The following is a 20,918-nucleotide window of genomic DNA, read 5'->3' as shown; positions in this document are numbered from 1 at the left end:
AAAAACATCATTTTGTTCACTAAGTTTCCCCTGGTCTAGTGGCTTGTGATCCTAACCTTCAACCTATACCCAGGGTTTGATTCATAGCAACAACATTATTATTTCTAGTCCACTATTTGGACTATAGCTAGTACTCCCTCCGTCCCATTTTACCTGTCTTACTTTCCTTTTTAGTTTGTCCCAAAATGTTGTCCACTTTCCTAAATTAAACACTACTATCATTCTATTTTTCCAATTTTGCCCTTATGTGCATTTCATACTTTTGAGTTAATTTATTGTACTTTGTACTATGTAGTACAAGTGATTTGAGTATAAAGTGATAGAAGGGTCAAATCATCACATGGCATGTTGGGGGTAAAATAGGAAAACTAGTATTCTTTTCATTGCTTCCTAAAAATCCGTGTAAATGCAAAGTAAGACACATAATTCGGGACGGAGGGAGTATTATTTATTTATTTCGCTTGCCGTTTTGGGACAGTGATCTCAAGCTTTGTATGTACTCTTTTGGACCTAGCGCCCTGAGCAATAAAACTATATTTTCCTACCCCTCGTTATGTACATCTATACCCGTTTATGGTGGATCCGATCACGATAAAACCATCATTGCCGCCGTCTGTGGGGATCGCTACGAAAAGAACGCATTCATAGTTTATACCCGTTTTACCCTTTCCCTTTACGCAATCAAAGATAAGATATGATGAAATGACCGAGTCACAAAACAATGCTCCCAGACCCACAAGAACGCCTTAGCCAACAAAGTAGGGGTCGGTTCAGTTCACGAGGGTCGGTTCTTTACCCATAACACGTGAGAGGTCCAACTAGCACTATAGCCATCAAAAGAGAAATTATCGTTGGAAGAACCAACTAAGGTCACCTGGAGGTCAGACATAGCATTCAACACTTAGCACAATAGACAACGAACGTCATTGGTGAATGGGCTAGGCAGCAATAGGGTGATGTGCAGCCCGATAGCCGATCGCTGACCCAAACACTCAATGAGATCATCCTCTTATTCGACTCAACACACAACGAGCTGGGAGGATGGCACTGCCAAAGAGGGGCTGGTTCCCAGTGCAAGGTGTTTGAGGCCGCAACTAGTGCCGAAATGAGGGAACAAGTCATGGAGGGAGCCCGAACCCTTTTCACAATGAGCTCATCGATGAGAGTATCGATTGTACCCCAACCATTAAGGGCCCACAAGCTGGGTACGCAGCTCTGAATCGGATAACAGCACCTTGGTGGGCTTGCAAGCTGCAGGACGGGGAAGTAAGGAAAGACATTATCTACATTTGAAAAATATTAACATATATTTCTGGTTGGGCTTGCAGGCTAAGCAAACTACCAAAACATAAAAATGGACGCGGTAGTGGGCCTGTAGACATGATAAGTGGTCCTGATGCGAGTTGGAGGCTCCGCAATCTAGACAAGAGATGTTACAATAAACAATAACACCCAAATGGGCTCGCAGACTAGGTAGGTACCCCAAGGAGATAATAAAACATTTTTCAGGTTCATTTTGTACCTTGGGCTCAGAAAGCACACTACAAGAAAAATGCACATAGACAATACTAGAAAGACAACATTTTTTAACAAAAGTGTTGTCTTTTGTATAAAAGACAACAGTTTGGTCCAAAACCGTTGTCTTTGACGCAACACTTTTGTCAAAGACAACAATTTTTACTTAACCGTTGTTATAAGTGTGTTGTCTTTGTGCATTTTGAGAAATGACAACACCACAACGACAACGGTTTTTTTTTTAAACCGTTGTCTATATGCGTTTTTTAAGACAACGGTTTTATTTAACCGTTGTCTTTGATATGTTGTCTTTAAGTGTACTTGAATAAACAACACTACAAAGACAACGGTTTTTTTAAACCGTTGTCTTTGCGCATTATTTTTTTTTTTTAAAAGACCACGATTTTATTTGATCATTGTCAATTGTGTGTTGTCTTTAATAGCACTTGAATACACAACACTACAAAGACAACGATTTTATACAACCGTTGTCGTTGCACATTCTTTATTTTTTTTAAGACAACAGTTTTATTTAACCGTTGTCTTTGGTATGTTGTCTTTAAGCGTACTTGAATACACAACACTAAAAAGACAACGGCTTTATAAAACCGTTGCCTTTGCGCATTATTATTTTATAAAGACAACGATTTTTATTTAACCGTTGTTGTTTGTGTGTTGTATTTAAGAACACTACAAAAACAACGGTTACAAAATAGGTTGAGCACCAATCGTTGTCTATGTGCTTGACTTTTAACAACACCAGTTTCAACAACACTTAATAGACAACGATTCATAAACCATTGTTGTTTCTAAAAAAGACAATGGTTAAAAACTGTTGTCTATACGCGGGACTTACAACAACACTGGCTTCAACAACAGAAATTTTACCGCTACGACAACGGTGAAAAATCGTTGTCTATGTGCATTTTTCTTGTAGTGGCACGATTGGCGGCCTAGAGAAAAAAATTGTGATTGGATTCGTAGGAAGCTTTAGAAGGAAATAAAAAGAACACTTTTTATTATTTTCTTACTACTCTTCGCCCCCTTTCATTTTTAGTGTTGGGGCCGCAACGCAGGGTAGGCGTCCCAAGAGAAGAAAAAAAAAAAAATTACGGTTGGGCCTGCATGCAGGGTAGGCGCCTAGGAGAGGAAAAAAAAAAGGATCGAAGGAAAGAAAGTATCGGGCTGCACGGTAGGGTAGGCAGCCTGCAAGGCGTAGGAGGTGGCACGTACACATCTTCACTTGGGTCTGCAAGGTAAGGTACGCAGTCCGGCGTGCGAATTTTCTCCTAGGTCTGCAGGACAAAATACGTAGCCCAGCGTGAAACAACAACAACAACAACAACAACAACAACAACAAAGTCTGTAGAGCAGGGTAGGTGGCCCACACCTCGTATGGCGCTTGCAATGCCTGCAGGGTATGGTACACAGCCCGGCGTGCGAATCTTCACCTAGGCCTACAGGGTAATGGACATAGCCCAGCGTGCATTGAAAAAAAAAAAAAAAATTGGCTCGCAGAGTAGGCTAGGCAGCTCGCAAGGCGTAGGAGACGGCCCGTACAAATATTCAACAAGTGTCTTTAGTTAGTTTTAATAATACTTGATTGATTGAAACTTGAAAAGTTATGAGTTTTGATCATAATAATCAACAACATTTTTAAATACTAATACAAATATAAATTTGGGGGTACTTACATGGGCCAATCCGGATACCCTCACGGGTTATACGGGCCAGGTCCGGATGGCCCGCGTTAGATAAACCTCCAATCTAACCCGACTAAAAATTAAAACGGATTAAACGAGCTCGACCGTGTGTTTACGGGCAAATTATTGTATGGACCATGGTCCACACAATGTTATGTGGACCATAAGAAAAAGTACATTTTTAATATACTAAATGTATATTATTTTTGTAGTGAATGTACATTATATAATATAATGTATACTCAGAACAAAAATAATGTACATCTTCTGAATACAATGTACATTATTTTTGTACTGAATGTACATTATTTTACAGTAGACAAAATATGGTCCACACAAGTTGTGTGGACCATGGTCCATACAATAATGATTGGTGTTTACGATTGAGAAAGCCAAGTGAGTAATTATTTGAAAATAAACAGGAGAAATATAGAGAATGTGCGACAGATGAGATGAGGTTATTGCTTAGTTAGTTGTCTCCTATGATACATGCATTCTGTCTTTTGAAAGGCATACAGAATATAATATAAATGGAATCAAATTAAAATCATATGCTCTCAGTATGGAATGATGATGGAATCGAAAAGTCATTCATCTCATTCAATCTGCATATATATTTTATTTTTACAATTTAACTCTATCTTCATTAAATCCGAAGAATGGAAGCAGTACTGATTCTCCCTGCTGGTTTCTTGAAAATTAAAGCCATGCAAACTTGTCATCATCATGTAGTAGCCTGGATTTCTTCACTCTTCTGGAGTCCTATCCAGCGTGCATAATCAACCCACCTGCACGTGAAACAACCTTTTTTAGTTCTCATCATCAACTGATTTAATTTGTGTAAGAAATGGAGCTGAGGGTTACAAATCTTAGCTTACAATAATGAGCCCATGAAGGTGTTTCCTGTCCGAACAGCGAAGCAAACTGCGCTCAGTACTGACTTGTGTTGGTGCAGCAATGGCTCCAAAATCCGCTGCTCTATCACACCCGCCAATACTTGATACCTAATAACGTTACACACAGTACATTACATTAGTTTAAGATGGATGTCTCAGCTAAAAATTTAAATTGATAATCAGACTAATAAGGTTATATATATATATATATATGTTACCGCAGGTTGCTAGAAATTGACATATAGACACCATACGCAGCTGCAGTTGATAAAATGGGCACATTATTATTATTATTATTCTCTACTTCCTCTGCACCTGACTTGTCAACTGCCCTGCGTGCATTTATGAATGCATTCGTCACCACTGTGCCAACCTGGGATTCCGCAACCCAGCCAAGTTAGTGACACTGTTAACTTGATAATCATATAAGATTACAATTTATTGACTTTTTTTATTTGAACTGCTTAGGTATGTGCACTTGTTAAATGCGTGTTTTCCTAACACTAAAAGAAAAATAACATTGTATATTACCAGAGAGGACGCCGTGCCAACAACAAAGAGCTTTGAACCATTCCTCTGAAAGTTAATTATCCAGATCGAGATTAATTAGCATCAACTGCAACTCTCCAAACTTTGTACATCAGATTAAGAATGAACTATGACTATAGATGCTTCAATTCTTACCGCTATTGCGCCTAACCTCTGCAGCAAAGAGAACGATGTTCCTCCAAGAGCAACCTACAATGCAAACATATAGAGGATCAGATTATTACTTCTCAGTTCTCAGATCATTTTCTTAAAAACTTTGCTATAACGTACACTAGAAACTAGTAAGTAATGGAAAATTTGGTGTTTTTTAACCTGAAAAGCATTGTCTGGACAGCTGTGAAAGAACTTAGCAATACGCCCAGCATTGAGTTGGATAGGTGGGCGAAGAGGAACAGTGGGAGCTGGAAGATAAACAAGCATAAAATCTGCAACAATTGCCATTACCTACGAACACGAAATAATGGGATAATGCAGAAAGGGTGAGAATTACGAGATTATGTTCTAAATTACTGCAAAAGTTAGAATCTTCAATTCGATTCACAGAAATGCGATGCTTATTAATGGTATTCATACCACATCTGCAAAAACCACGTCTAACTCATTAAAAAAGTTTTCCCCGCGACGTTGAAACTCAGCAGCAGTCTGCACAAATGATTGAATTCAATAAATTAGCAATTTAACCCATAGCCTTATAAATTCATATATTCTCTTATATTTTCATTTTTAATGTGAGACTTGTTTGGTGGAGGCGGGTAAAGGCCAAGTTAACACCTTGACTCTTGAAAATCTGTGACCATATAAGAAAATAAAGTTGCATTGTCTTTGCTACTAACTATAATTTTTTGCTTAAAGGTAAGCACTTGATTAAATTAACAAGTGGTATCAAAGCTAGAGCCGTCAAAACGGGCTTAGCTCATCAAGCTAGTCCGTCCTGCTCCTCTAAAAGGTCGGGGTGGGCAATTTATATCCTGCACCACGGCGCGTGTTGCATTGTGCACCCAGATGCAAAACGACGTCTTTCCAGATTATTTTATTTTTTTTGAAATTTCGCTACCCAGTGTTTGGCGGTTAATTTTCCTTAAAAAAAACTCATGTTCAAAAATGTACATAATGTTATACATGAATGTACATAGTTGTATTACAAAATATACATACTGTTTTTTAAAAGATAATACACATAATCTAATATAATACATAATAAACATAATCTTTTAACATAATACACATCAACTCTTAACATAATACACAAAAATTTCCTGATTCGGATATACATAATTGTATAAAAAAAATGTACATAATTGTATAAAAAATGTACATAATAAAAAATATACATAATTGTATGAACAAATATACATAATCACAGCAACTTCCTACTGCGCCTCCCAAAACGACGTCGTTTTGGGAGGCGCGCGGCGCACAGTGCTACACGCGCCGTGGTGTAGGATATAACAATTGGTCGGGGTGGGCTTTGAATTTTATGACCCGTATTTTGACGGGCTTTTAGCCCGCCCCACCAAAATGATGGGCTTTGGCGGGTCGGCAGGCTTGATAGCCTCCACCAAGGTCTGCGAGCCGGGGCGAGTCGGCCTATTTTAAGCCCGTATTTTGACGGGCTTTATAATTCACCCCGCAATATGACGGGCCCAGACAGACCCCACCCCGTCAATCCATTTCTACCGCTCTAATCAGAGATTAGAGCTATGACTAAGAAATTATTTGACGGAAACTGGTAAAGGACAAATCCAGCACCATGCTTTTGACACATAAGTGATGTTAGTCTATTACCTTGGTGAAGAGACCAACGCCGCATTCAATAAAGACTTTAGTGAGGAAGAGATCATCGGCCAAGAGCCGCTCTTTGAAACCTCCATGGCGGAGCAACCAAGACATCCACTTTGATTTCTGGAGCTCCAAATACCTCTGCACTATAGAAGCGGGTATCCTCCCGTCCTTGATCGCCGCCTTCAAGTCCTTAGGCAAGCTCTCTAATGACCTCCCAGCCTCCCCCAACGCCATTAACGTCTCCTTTTTATTCTCCCCGCTATTACTGTTTTCGCCATCATCATCATCGTTTCCTCCGCCGCCTCCGTGTCCACCGCTCCATCCGCCGTTGCAGTTACCTCCGTCGCCTCCCGCAACTGAAAGCTGTAAAAAGACGCCACGGTTAGAGGTGGGCGATGAGTTTGAAGAGCGTACGAGACAATGCGGCCGAACGGAGAGTGAACTAATGGTGGAAAAGGAGGTGCGGAAGTGGATGGGGATTGGGGGAGGTGCGGCGAGAAAGCGCGGTGCGGAAAGGAAGTTAACGGCGGCGGCGTTGGCGGCGATCGGCATTGTCGTGGTAATTAACGCCGCCTGTCTCCCCCTCTGTTTCAGCGTTTATTGGGAGGGAAACTCTGAAAAGCTCTGTATAACTACTTTTAAGTAACAGCCTCGCTTTTGTCGATACTCTATTCGGCCAACGTTTTGTACAATACTCCCAGGGTCAAAGGAGACACATTTTTACTGCATATACTATAACAAATACGGAATATTCATAGTTGTTAATTAATATGGGAGTCACCCTCCTCGGCCGAGATATGGGTCGGATCAATATGAAAATGTAGTTGAAAAAATATAATATTGATCAATAATAAAGTGTTTGTTACTTATAAAAAAAATATAATACTTTTGAAAAATGTAAAGTTGCCATTTGATAGCTTTCATTGTCCTTTAGCAAGCTTTCTAAAATAGAAAATTTGCTAGACATGTAAGTAACAAAATTAAATTAAAAAATATATATTTGACACAAAAGCCATATAATCTTTCTAGTAGTATCATTTCAGGGATAAGGAATTAAGGATAGCCATATATATTTCATCCATTCCATTTTGTTTGTTGGTTCAATTAAAGATGATTGACTGAAATTATTTTTAATTTAATTTTTTATAATATTAAGTTTAGTATTAGTATATAAAATTTATATACTTAAAAATTACAATAAAAATATTTTTGAACACAAAAGATCAAATTAAAAATAATTAAAATTTCTTAAAAAAAAGTAAACAATGAAAAAAATAATTAATGTGAGTGATGAATAATAAATAAGACAGATAAAATATGACCGATTGAGTATCATTTTTGGCAAATTATGCCGTGCATCCGTATGCACCATGCATGGTGCATACGGATGCAAAAACGACGTCGTTTTAATAAAACGCGCGTCTCCTCTTAAAAAAAAAAAAAATCAGGTTCGATTCCAAGCAACAACATATGAACTAAAATTCCATAATCGGTGAACTATAATTCCATAATCGATGAACTATAATTCCATAATTTAATCTATGAACTAAAAATTCCAAAATGAATGAACTAAAATTCCATAATCTATAAACTAAAATTTCAGAATCGATGAACTACAATTCCATAATCGATGAACTATAATTCCATAATCAATGAACTATAATTCCATAATCTATAAACTAAAATTCCAGAATGAATGAACAATATAATGTTATTGCTGGGAATCAAACCTGAATTTTCTTTAAAGGAAAGACGCGCGTTTTTTAATAAAACGATGTCGTTTTGACATCTGTATGCACCATGCAAAGCATAAATATCCATCATTTTTGAGTTAATAGTAGGGGACAGGGGAGCGTGACAGCAAAATGGTGAAAGAGCGTGGGGAATTTCGATGTGGTATGCGGTGAGACTATCGGAAATTCAGTCGTCTTGTGGGCCATTGCCATTTGCCACCTCTCACGTGCTCCACAGTCCATACATTCCGGTCCTCTCGGATTTTATTTTTTAAATAAAAAAATTTAATTTTGGCGATACAATCTATTTATCGAACTAAATTTAATGCTATCCTCCTATAACAGCTCTTTAATTCCCTCGTGGGGACCCCTCACCATCAACCCTCCCCCTCGTCGTGTCGCTCGCCAGATCATCTACCGCTTCTACAACTTTTTTTCTTTTTATTTGTGTAGTATCTGTTCATAACTACTTTCTCAAAGTACTAAAGCACAAAGAGTCAATAACACTTCCACTGGAGCTCGAATTAACAACTTTTCATATGAGAATCCAACTCGAATGTCATCTGTGCACAAGGTGCTTGGCGCTTCCACAACTATTGTTATTGTTAAATAAATAAATAGAAGTTCGGATTTATCTCAATAGTTCAGTAGTCAGTATTTGTAGGAAGATATTAAGGTTTGAACTTCGGCGGCAACAATGTTAAGATTATGTTTAAAGTGAGTAGAACTCTTGTGCGCATAAGTATTTGATCATGTTTGCTGAGTCATTAAATCACTGTGATTTACATTCTCTCAAATGCTCTATCGAATTGGGGTGTGGGGGTCCTCGTGATTGGGATTCAACCTTTTACAGGCCGTTTGGTTGGAGGGGAGGAATTATGTGGGAAAGGAATTGTAATTCCATGGGAGTTGAATTATTGGGAATTTAAATTCCAGTGTTTGGTTGACAGGAATAAAATTACTGGGAATTTCAATTCCAATGTTTGGTATACATGGGAATTGAAAGGGAATAAGTAGTATAAAGTCAAAAATGTCCATTATTGTTATTAGACATTAATTTTAGGTTAAAAAATGAAAGGGTAATTTTGACTCATCACTATCTTTTTTTCCCAAGAATTAAAATCCCAGGGGAGACATGGGATTTTAATTTCATGAAAATGGAGGAATTGCAATTCCCTCCAACCAAACTACGGAATTTAATGGCCTTTGGAATTAGGTGGGAATTAAGTGGGAAGGGAATTCAAAATCACTCCAATCAAACGCCCTGTTAGGAGAAGGAAATAAATAAATACAATAATTAAATGCTGGTAAGCTAAGTATCACCAAATCCAGAAATGAGAGAATTAGAAAAACACAAAAAAGAAAAGCCACTAGCACACCAGTTTTCACTATTAAATTATTTTTTAAAAAAGTATATTAACTCTCAAACAAGAAAACACAATTACAACTTTTCATATGTAAATTATTTGCTATTGCAGTTTATATTAATGTATACTTTTCTTTCTATACACGAATGTAATGTGAAAGTTATGTCAGTATAATTTATATTTTCTTTAATTTTATTTATATAAATCAAAAAATTAAAACTTAAATTCTTTTTACACATAAAAATATTTAGCCCTCAAATGCTATTGTCTCATTTGAGACAAGTAAATACTTGTTTATAAGTCAACAAATATTATACTTTCACTCAAAATCCTAAATATTACATTTTTAAAATACTTTTCAAAAAATAAGATTTTTCATTTGTTGATCCATTATTAAAAAGAATTATGTGTTAACTATAATGTAATACTATATATATATATATATATATATATATATATATATATATATATATATATATATATTTGAGATCTTTAAACAATCACGCACAAATTTTTTAATATAAAAATATATAAACATCTGCATTTACAATTTTTTTTTTTAAATAAAGAAGCTAATTTATTAATCATAGGCTGAAACGTTTACAATAAATATTGATGGAATGGTCAAACATTCCTTACAGCCGGACATAAAAACATCCTCACTAGCAATGCTACAGAAAACTTGATCTGCAAACTATTTCACAACTTTGAAGCTGAATTCTTTGGAGGAATTTAAAATTTCATTAATGATTTAGTCAAACGTACCCAAGACTTGATACTAGTTGAATAATATTTTCATTTTACTATCCATTGACAATAACTTCATCGGGCTGAACTGCATATCATAGTTCAAAAGAGTCTCTTTTTCATTGTCATGTTTGTCACCATGATGAGATTCAATATGCCATGACCAGTTTTATCGTTTCACGTTTTATGAAAAAGAACTTGACAAGTAAACGAGAGGAAGAAACTCGTCAAAACACGAGATGATAAACACAGAAATTACAAACAAAATTAAGCCAGTAAAACAAAGCAAAGAGAAACAACAATGCAAAAATAAGGGAGTAACGACCGGTAGCGGTGGAAACAACAAAATTTTTTTTAATCATACATAAATATTAATTGTTTGCAACTTTTTTAGAAAATATATTTTAACAATTGGTTTAAAAAAAATTAAGGAAGCGACCTTAAATTTTTATTTTTTTATTTATTTATTTATTTTATTTTTTTGTAGAAAGAAACTTTTTGAAAGGCGGGAACACTTGTCGTTATATACAGTAAAATTTATTGTGGGTCGTGGTCCATGTAACTGTATAGATCATGCATCAAAATACATTCATACAAATAATGAATCTAAATGTACTGAATATTAGATTTATAAGTAAAGGAAAATGGGTTGTGGTAAATAAGTCTAGTTATGCTCTACAAATAATGAATCTTGTGTACAACACAAATGAACTTAAAATATACATAGCTAAATAATCAACATTCAATGAGTTTATACATGTTCAAATAAATAATTCTATGCATATAAATAGTGAACATGATGCATTTAAATCATTAACCCTCGAGCTGTTTTCAAATTATTTTGTACACATTCAAATTAAATAATGAGCATTACGTATAAAGAAAAATGTATCTTATACATAAAAAAAAAAAAAATAATGTACTCTATGTATAATCCACATAGTTGTGTGAACGAGTTAATTGCCAAAATGGTCCGTCAAATATAGCGAAAGTACCGACTTGGTCCTCGACTTTTTTTTTTTCATGACCAATCAAGTCATCAACTATTCAATTTATGACCGATATAGTCCTCCGTCTGTTTAGGGTTAAGTCGCCATTTCTTTTGAGGGCAAAATAGTCCTTTCAGTCTCGAATTTGAGGGCATTAGAGTCTTTCCCTTCACCATTTGTTGACTCTGTGTCTTTTGTTGTTGACACAACATTTTTCACGCCGGAATACAATACAGGGGCGGAAAATAGCAAAGAATTCTGCATCAGCCGCTGTTTCCGATGGGTTCAAAGCCGCCGGCAGGAACAAACTCGGCCCCTCCGCCACGTCCGCCGCCTGCTTGCTGAGCCTGTATTGCCTAGCCCTGAGCAGCCCTTTGTCCCGGAAGTTCTCGGTGAGCAGAGTCCAGATCAGAACCCACAGCTGCCGCCGCCAGCTTAGCAGAATGAGTCACCAGTGTCGAACCCAATCGCCTCGCAGCGCGGCCGGTCAAGAAAGTGGCAATTGCGTTATCGGTTGGGATGGTCACCTTGGGAGTGTTATCTGCTATCGGATTTTACCTCTACAAACACTACGCGAAACGCCCCGACAATTCTCAAAATATCGTAGGCGGCGGCGGCAACAAAAAGCAAATCCCAAGCTCCCCCGTCGGAAACCCACCGTACAAAAACCCAGCACCGGGCTCACCCTTCTTGAGGTCATCATTAGCGAGAAATTGTGGTGAAAGCCAAAACTCACAGTCATCCAAATCCTTCGCTATAGCCGCGTCACTGTGGTGGAAGCTAAAATCGCAAATTAGGGTTAGGGATAGGGAAGATGAGATCGATGGAATCCCAGATGCTTTCTTCGATCATCTTCTTTCAGGCCTGCTTGCTGGTCCTGAACATCTTTGAACTGGATTGTGGTGTTTAGCTGCACATGGCGGTCCCAAGTTTTCCTGGCGGTGCAGACCTTGCTGTGACGGCCTTTCCGGCCGGTGGAGCGGACAATTCGATCGCCGCCGCCGATTGGAGGAAGAGACGATAGTGGATCTTCTTCCTCTTAAATATAATATGAGAATGGGATAAAAGAGTAAAAGTCCTATTTTGTCCTCAAAAGAAACGACGACTTAACCCCTAAACAGACGAAGGATCATATGGGTCAAAAATTGAATAGTTGATGACTTGATCGGTCAAGAAAAAAAGTCGAGGACCAAGTCGGTACTTTCGCTATAATCAAGGGACCATTTTTGGTAATTAACTCTGTGTGAACCATAGTCCACCTAATATGCATTTGGTAAATTAATGTCCAGCCCATTTAATCTAGGCCTAATAATCCACTCGACCCAAAACCAATCGTTATGTTGTGGAACCGTGTCCACCTTGCAAGGTGAATACGGTTCTAATTATAAAGCTATATATTCATAATTTTAGAACTTCATATTCATAATTATTAAACTCTATATTCACAATTACAGAATTCTATGTTCATAATTATTGAACTATATGTTCATAATTATAAAGCTATATATTCATAATTTTTGGACTTCATATTCACAATTATTGAATCTCTATATTCATAATTACAAAACTATATGCTTATAATTATGTTCACAACTCTATATTTATAATTATAGAACTATATGTTCATAATTTTTAAACTATATATTTATAATTATGAACAGTTTTGGAACCGTGTCACAGCACAATTTGCCACCCAAAACTCACTCTCAAGTCTCAACCATATTTCCAACGAGTTTTATAAAATCAAGGAAACCTGCTTTCAGTCCTGTGGCAGCGTATATATGTTGCTGAAAGTGGGATTCACAGGCAATTTATATCCTACACCACGGCGTACATTGCATTATGCGCCCAGATGCAAAACGACATCGTTTTAATTATTTTTTTTTTTTGAAATTTCCCGCCCCAGTGAATGGCAGTAGGCTTTTCTTTAAAAAAAAACCCGCTGTTCAAGAATGTACATAATGTTATACTTGAATACACATAATGTTATACATGAATACACATAATGTTATAACAAAATATACATACTCTTTTTAAAAGATAATACACATAATCTAACATAATACATAATAAACATAAACTTTTAACATAATACACATCAACTCTTAACATAATACACACAAATTTTCTGATTCGGATGTACATAATTGTATAAAAAATACACATAACTGTATGAACCAATACACATAACGTTGTGAACGAATACACATAATCTCAGCAACTTCCTACCGCGCCTCCCAACACAACCCCAAAACGACGTCGTTTTGGGAGGCGCGCGGCGCACAGTGCTATGTGCGCCGTGGTGTAGGATATAACGATTGGGATTCACATGGAACCGAGCCCATTAAGTCTTCAACCAGCTCTCTAGTGGCTTCCTGTCATTGAACTGGCCACTGGACATTGGGTTAAAGCCCAAATATTCCTAGTAGTAATGCATCATAATTAAAATCTACTCCCTCTATCTTATTTTATGCAATCGTTATATCGTGGACCAGGATTCACATTACACTATAGACCCTGATCCTATACGGCGTCGTTTTGAATTTTAATTTTGACAGCGACTGTTTGTTGTTAAGTTCACGTTACATGGATGTTATTTTACTGTAAAACCTGTTTATATCTCTTGTGGTATGTGTTTCTGTGTCTCATGTTATGCAATTTTGTACCTTAAGCGTATGTATTTTGTACATGAAATATATTAGTAGTTGTGTGACATACAACATATTGTGTGTCTTATTTTACGAATTTATGTGTCTTGTGGTATGTGTTTCTGTGTCTCATGTTGTGCAATTTTGTACCTTAAGCATATGGATTTTGTACATGAAATATATTAGTAGTTGTGTAACATACAACATCTTCTGTACGATGAGAATAAGTAAAATATATTACATGTGTCTTGTGTTATGAAATTCTGTACCTTAAGAGTATTGATTCTATACCTAGAATAAATTAAAATTTGTGTTGAAACATGAGAAAAGGGAAACTACAGAATCTGTTAATTAAAGCTTAAATATCAAAACGACGTCATTTTGATCCAGGGTCCACAATGTTATATGGGGTCCATGATATAAATTGCCTATTTTATATGTTTGGTTCAGTTAACGAGGCTTTGAAATTATTTTTAATTCAGTTTTACATAATATTAAGTTTAATATTAGTATACAAAATTCATATATTTAGAAACTAGACTAAAAGTATTATTAAACACAAATAAGTAAAAAATACTAAAGAAAATAAACAAAGAAGAGAGAGTTAGTTTGTCCAAGGAATAATAAGTAGAACAGATAAAATGAGATAGATGTAGTATTACATATAGATAAAACAAAATTTTTACGGTATTCATAAGCACCGAAAAAAATTTCTGTGCACAAGGAATAAAAAGGTACATTTTAATATACTAAATGTATATTATTTATAGGGAAAATGTCGAGTTTGGTCCCTGAATTATAATGGTAGTGGTGACTTAGTCCCTGAATTATGACCGTATCCATTTTTAGTCCCTCAGAGTGAAGTGGCCCATTTGGTCCCCGACCATTAAAACTGACAGAAAAATTTAAAAGTACTTAAAATTTTATGGGGTAAAGTAGGAAATTCACATTTTATTCACTTTCTTATATTGAAACCATTTTTGCAACATTATTTTCAACTTCGTAGCATTTTATTTCAAGGTTCTTCAACTCCAAAAAGCAATTCATCAATAATCTTAGTATGACTTGTTAGTAACCTGAGTCTCGTATCAGAAACCTGTGATTCAGTACAAACAAGAGAATACTTGATCATTGTCTTCATGCATGTGAAACATACCACCCGAAAAGTTTCTTATTTCCCTGACTAAACATAATGGTAATCAAACCATAACTTTTGAAATACAAAAAGATATCAAATCTCTCAGGTTATTTTTATGACAAATTCACCAAGGGAGTAACTTAGATTTTTAGTACGTATGTAAAATTCTTTCATAAGCTCTGTGGTAACTTAATCTAGAATCGTATATCCTGACAATATATGAAAATTGTATATATATATATATATATATATATTTATATATATATATATATATATATATATCAATCACCTCCTCTGATCTGTCTTCTTAAAAACCAGAGTAATGAATGAGGAATCTAAGATTCAGTTATGAAAATTTTAAAAACTTTTGTAACATCTAAAAACGATTACTAACTAAACTACTGCATATGAAAAAATTTTACATACTAAAAATCTCATGTTATTCCGTTGGTGAATTTCTCATAAAAGCAAGCAAAGAAATTTGACATCATTTTGTATCTCAAAATTTCTGATTTGATTAATTACCTTTGTTGCTTAAGCAAAGAAAATTGAAATTTGATAGGATAGTGTGTTTCACACGTCTGAAGACAATGATCAAGTGTTTCTATGTTTGTGCTAAGTCTTAAGTTTGTTATACGAGAGCCAAGTTCCTAACAAGTCATACTAAAGTTATTGAAATGCTTTTAGAATTGAACAATCTTGAAATAAGAAGGTAAGAAATGAAAAATAATGTTGTGAACGTAGCTTTGATATAAGAAGGAGAATAAAATGTGAATTTCCTACTTCACCCTTCAAAATTTAAATATTTTATAATTTTTTCGTCAATTTTAACGGTTGGGGATCAAATGCGCTACTTCGTTCATAACTGAGGAACCAAAAATGAATACGGTCATAACTAAAGGATTGAGTCAGAACTTGAGTATAAATCAAAGACCAAAGATACATTTTTTCGTTATTTATATATTGAATGTACATTATTTTGATAATAATATAATATACAAAATATTGTATCTTAAGTGCTCAAATAATGTAATTTAGTATACTAAAAATCAACATTTTATTCATGGTTCATAGAGTTATGTAGTTCATGGTGGTAGGAAAATGTGATGGTGGGTCCAGTGGGATAATTAATGATTATGCAGGAAACGTGGGTTATGAAGATGAATGATTGTTTTATTTCTTACTTGGTGGCCTTCACTATCCAATAGGATAGGCACTAGCTTAGTGACTGCTGATGATTTTCATTTTTTTTAATAGGCTCAACTTATAAGTCTATTGATCTGAGTCACTAATGCATGTAGTAATATAGATTCATTGAGTTACTATTACAAGTTATGTAGGACAAGAGAAACCAAAAAAATACAATAATATAATTCAAACTCAAAGAGTTTTAATGATATTCAAATTTAAATTTTCAATACAAAAGTATGTTTAAATAGATAATTAAAAAAATTGAAAATTACAAATATTAAAAACATGCATAAAAAAGTAAACTAATTATAAAGAGAATTACAAATATTAAGAATATTTGAAACTAATTCAAGTTTTTAATAAAATTAATCACCAAACTACATGTCTCTTGAAATTCATGTATTTAATCATTATTGCTTCAATTCATGTACTGCATCACAAGTCCATCAGGTCACTAGTGCATGTTCATTATGTTACTATTGTAAGTCAATCTTATTATCTTTTATGAGTTAATTACTGATTTGGTACATCAGCTCGAATATAAGGATTTCACCAATTTGGTTCTTGACTTTTGAAATTTTTCAATTTAGTTCTCGACTATGTTTTTTTTTTAATACCTGAAATGGTCCTAACCGTTGGATGTCCGTTAACCCGGGACCAAATTGATAATTTTACTATAGTCAATGGACCATTTCAGCAATTAACTTTCGGAGAAAATGGTGTATGTGATGACTGAAATGGTCCCTTGACTATGACAAAATTATCAATTTGGTCCCGAGTTAACAGACGCCTAACGGTTAGGACCATTTTGAATTAAAAAAAGCATAATCGGAGACTAAATTGAAAAATTTTAAAAATCGAAAACTAAATTGGTGAAATTCTCATAGTCAAGAGACGAAATCGGTAATTAACTTATCTTTTATCGGATTCATAATTTCATTAAAAACAAAACAAAAAGTTTCCCATCTTTTCTGTTATACCCCCCACCCCACCCCCGCCCCGAGCCCACCACCTCCCTCAATATTTTTCTTAATAGTTCTCGCTTATTGAAAATAACTAGTAGTTACACCCGTGCGATGCACGGCCATATGTATAGTATATGGAATATACAATATAATATAATCAGATGAAAAAATATATAGTTTGAAAACCTAATAAATTTGAAATGATAAACTTTTTAATTTTATTACATATAATTGAAGATTTCTTTGTACACAACATTTTTAGTTGTACTTAGGCATGTTATATTTTTGCCACATATCAAAATTTTTAAACCTCTTGGGTTACTAACCCGTGAAACAACTACATACATTTGGTCATGGTTAAAGACATGCAGGTCTTTTCAAAAACAATCCTACTTTTGAGATTGTTTGTCCTTGGCTTTTGTTTATTGTCATGGCATAAGATAGCATAAAAGGAAATTGCTTCATTTGGAATTTGAAAGGCAATCTTGGATATGACGGTGTTAGTGACATTATGGGAATTAAGACCTTTGTTCCTACAAATATTTTTCTATATTAACATCAAACGCAATCTTTTATATCTTAATAAAAGCTGTAAGAAATTTATCTCAAAAATGAGATTCACAATTGTTGTTGAAGCTTGAATTGTGCATCTTCAGACAGATGGTTCTACACACCTTACCAAAGAAACTATGATTTTGCAATTGAGTTTGACATTCTTAACGTTACAAACAATCTCCTCAAATTACTTTCTGCCACATATTGACTTACTTATTCTATTGCATCAACATATTCTCTGTCATCATCAACTAACACTCTAAGTCTCTAACGTAACACGCATCTCTACAAATATTGTAACATACACCATCAATTATTTTTAAATTAGTATAACTTGTAGGATCAAGAATTTGATTATAAATAAAACAGAATAAGATAATAATATATCATAAATTGTTAATTATAATAATGAAAACAATTGAAACGTGCAACTATTACAAATTAATAAATAAGTATTTATAATTTAGTAATAATTTTTTTTTATAAATTATTGAAAACTTTCCTATAAATAATATTTGTACTCGTACTTATTGATTCTCCAGTTGCCCCCGATGCATGACATTAAATTTATGTAACATTTTGTTGATAATGTTTTTTAAAAAATGATAAAATCAAACTTTAATCATGAAAATTTATTTCGAGATGCATTTTTCTAGAGCAATAAGAAATTGGTTGTTATATTGAATATCACAGCATACTATTAGCATATATTATAAAGAATTGTGTTATTAAATACCACATGAGATTTGAAAATTTTACATTTAAATAATTTCTCTCTCTCTCTCTCTCTCTCTCTCTATATATATATATATATATATATATATATATATATATATATATATATATATGGAAGGGGTCAGGTGCAGGAAGGGCTTTCCGTGGGGTTGTGCAAAGAAACGCACCTTAAGCATTAAACTGGCACACTTTAAATACACAACACGCGCGCACATTAAACACAAAAATAAAACACCTTAAGAACACAAATCTCAAACACCTTAAGCACAAAACTCATGCACCTTAAGTTTCAACAACTACTCACATTAAGAACACCAATCTCACGCACATTAAGCACAAAACTCACGCACCTTAAGCACAAAACTCATGCACCTTAAATTTCAACAACTACAATACGGAAAGGGTCAGGTGCGGGAAGGGCTTTCTGTGCGGTTGTGCAAAGAAACGCACCTTAAGCATTAAACTGACACACTTTAAATACACAACACGCGCACATTAAACACAAAAATAACACACCTTAAGAATAAACTCACGCACCTTAAGCACAAAACTCATGCACCTTAAGTTTCAACAACTACCCACATTAAGAACACCAATCTCACGCACATTAAGCACAAAACTCACGCACCTTAAGCACAAAACTCATGCACCTTAAATTTCAACAACTACTCACATAAGTACACACCCACGCACATTAAGCACAAGACTCACGCGCCTTAAGCACAGGACTCACGCACTTTAAGTACAAAACTCACACACCTTAATTATCGCACAACCGCACGGAGACTTATATATATATATATATATATATATATATATATATATATATAACACACATACACACACATTTTTATAACAAATTTTAAAAATTAGGAAATCAAAATATATATAATAAATTTTAAAAAAATTATTTTTTCATGAGAAAATATAATCGATGTTCCAAAATTTGAATGTGAAATTTCAAAATTAGAAGAGTATGAATACTAAAGCCCATTTGCAATCATTTAACTAAATTGGATGTTGTAAGAGAAATTAAAATTTTTTATATACAAAAACATCAATGATTATTGTGTGGTATTAAACTTATTGCGATGCACGGGATAAAAAATTGTTAAATTTATTGTCCAATTGTGTGCCTTAATTATAATTTAATTTATTATTTTTCATACCGGAGAAAATAATAATCATAAAATTGTATTTAAATTGCGAATTGAACAGAAAAATAAACATGTTAATACTCTACAATAAATACTCAAAATACAACTTATGTTATTAATAAAAACAAAGTGTTAGAGCATTACAAATTATTGAAAACTTCATGATATACAATGTTAGTGGTTGATATAGAAGTTGTACTTGATTCCACCCATGCGATGCACGGTATAAAAATAAAAATAGAGTAGCTGTCTTTCAAAGATATATTATAGACAGAAATAAAAAATTACTAAATGAAGAATTCTAAGGGAAAACATTGCATATAGACATTGACTCTAACAAAATGAAACCAATATTTATTAAATTCTTGTAGAATTTATCACACACTTTCTTATAGGCAACATTTGTAATCAACAAACCATAATGCAAATCTGTGTATTACTAAAACCACAGGCATATTAAAATTATTACTCTTTTTTTTTTTTTTTGTACCAAAACATAGCAACATTGCTAATAAAACCACACTTATCACAACAACATCAATAAGCACCTTGGACCAACATTCTTTTCAATTTCAGTACCGCTACTGATTCACATCTTAACTCTCTCACATTCTCTTTGGACATATGACATATCATCTCTTAGTTGTTTAGCAATACAACTCAAATCTCTTATTGCATTTAGTGTTGCCTCATAATCAATGACCGGGATCTCTTGAACTTGAGCATTCATTAGAATATCATCAACAAATACAAAAAATCCAAAACCATTTTCCAGCGATATCAAAAGACTCATATAAATTAACCACATAATAACAAAATAATTTTTATATCAATAATTGTAATATAACATTCCATTGATGACAACCAAAAAATTTATGTCCACTATCACGAGCTACACATAACGGAGATTTCAACCCACATTTGCAATACAAAGCGGATTCATATTGCAAGTTGACGAAGACGTTATTGTAAAATTCACCAACGTCCTTCCATAATGGAAAGAACGATCACAATATCTGTATTTCTTTTCGTAAATTTTTCTAAGCTTTAAAAACGAAATTATTAGATTTAGATATTGAATTTATATTTTTTTAAAATATAAAAATTTCATTAAAATAAATACGACACTAATAATAATAATAATAATAATAATAATAATAATAATTTAGAAAGCAGTGTTTCTAATCTAATTTATATTTATAATAATAATAATAATAATAATTATTATTATTAATTAATTAATTAATA

The 20,918-nt window shown here is 34.1% G+C and overlaps 1 protein-coding gene across 1 annotated transcript; it reads right to left on the bottom strand.

Annotated features, from left to right (window-relative positions):
- Nucleotides 1–3,740: 3,740 nt before the first annotated feature.
- LOC109154356 (protein RETICULATA-RELATED 4, chloroplastic-like) lies at nucleotides 3,741–7,129 on the bottom strand. The gene is made up of 8 exons (XM_019302169.1): nucleotides 6,449–7,129; nucleotides 5,237–5,305; nucleotides 4,976–5,107; nucleotides 4,799–4,852; nucleotides 4,646–4,690; nucleotides 4,333–4,487; nucleotides 4,097–4,222; nucleotides 3,741–4,006 (listed from the first exon to the last, which is right to left on the bottom strand). Exons 1-8 carry the CDS (start codon nucleotides 6,995–6,997, stop codon nucleotides 3,943–3,945), a joined length of 1,194 nt encoding a protein of 397 aa, XP_019157714.1. The 5' UTR covers nucleotides 6,998–7,129; the 3' UTR covers nucleotides 3,741–3,942.
- Between the last annotated feature and the right edge of the window lie 13,789 nt (nucleotides 7,130–20,918).

Source organism: Ipomoea nil, unplaced genomic scaffold, assembly GCF_001879475.1.
Source record: "Ipomoea nil cultivar Tokyo-kokei standard unplaced genomic scaffold, Asagao_1.1 scaffold2647, whole genome shotgun sequence".
Classification (NCBI taxonomy): domain Eukaryota; kingdom Viridiplantae; phylum Streptophyta; class Magnoliopsida; order Solanales; family Convolvulaceae; genus Ipomoea; species Ipomoea nil.
Note: the sequence above shows the minus strand (reverse complement) of the source record. Positions and strands in the feature narration are given on the sequence as shown.

Bases quoted from the DNA above. Each gene is read 5' to 3' on its own strand.
- LOC109154356 (XM_019302169.1), bottom strand. From the start codon at position 6,997: ATGCCGATCGCCGCCAACGCCGCCGCCGTTAACTTCCTTTCCGCACCG. The intron at 5,108-5,236 runs GTATGAATACCA...TCGTGTTCGTAG, and splicing joins ACGTGGTTTTTGCAGATGTG to GTAATGGCAATTGTTGCAGA. The intron at 4,853-4,975 runs GTTAAAAAACAC...TTTGCATTGTAG, and splicing joins GTCCAGACAATGCTTTTCAG to GTTGCTCTTGGAGGAACATC.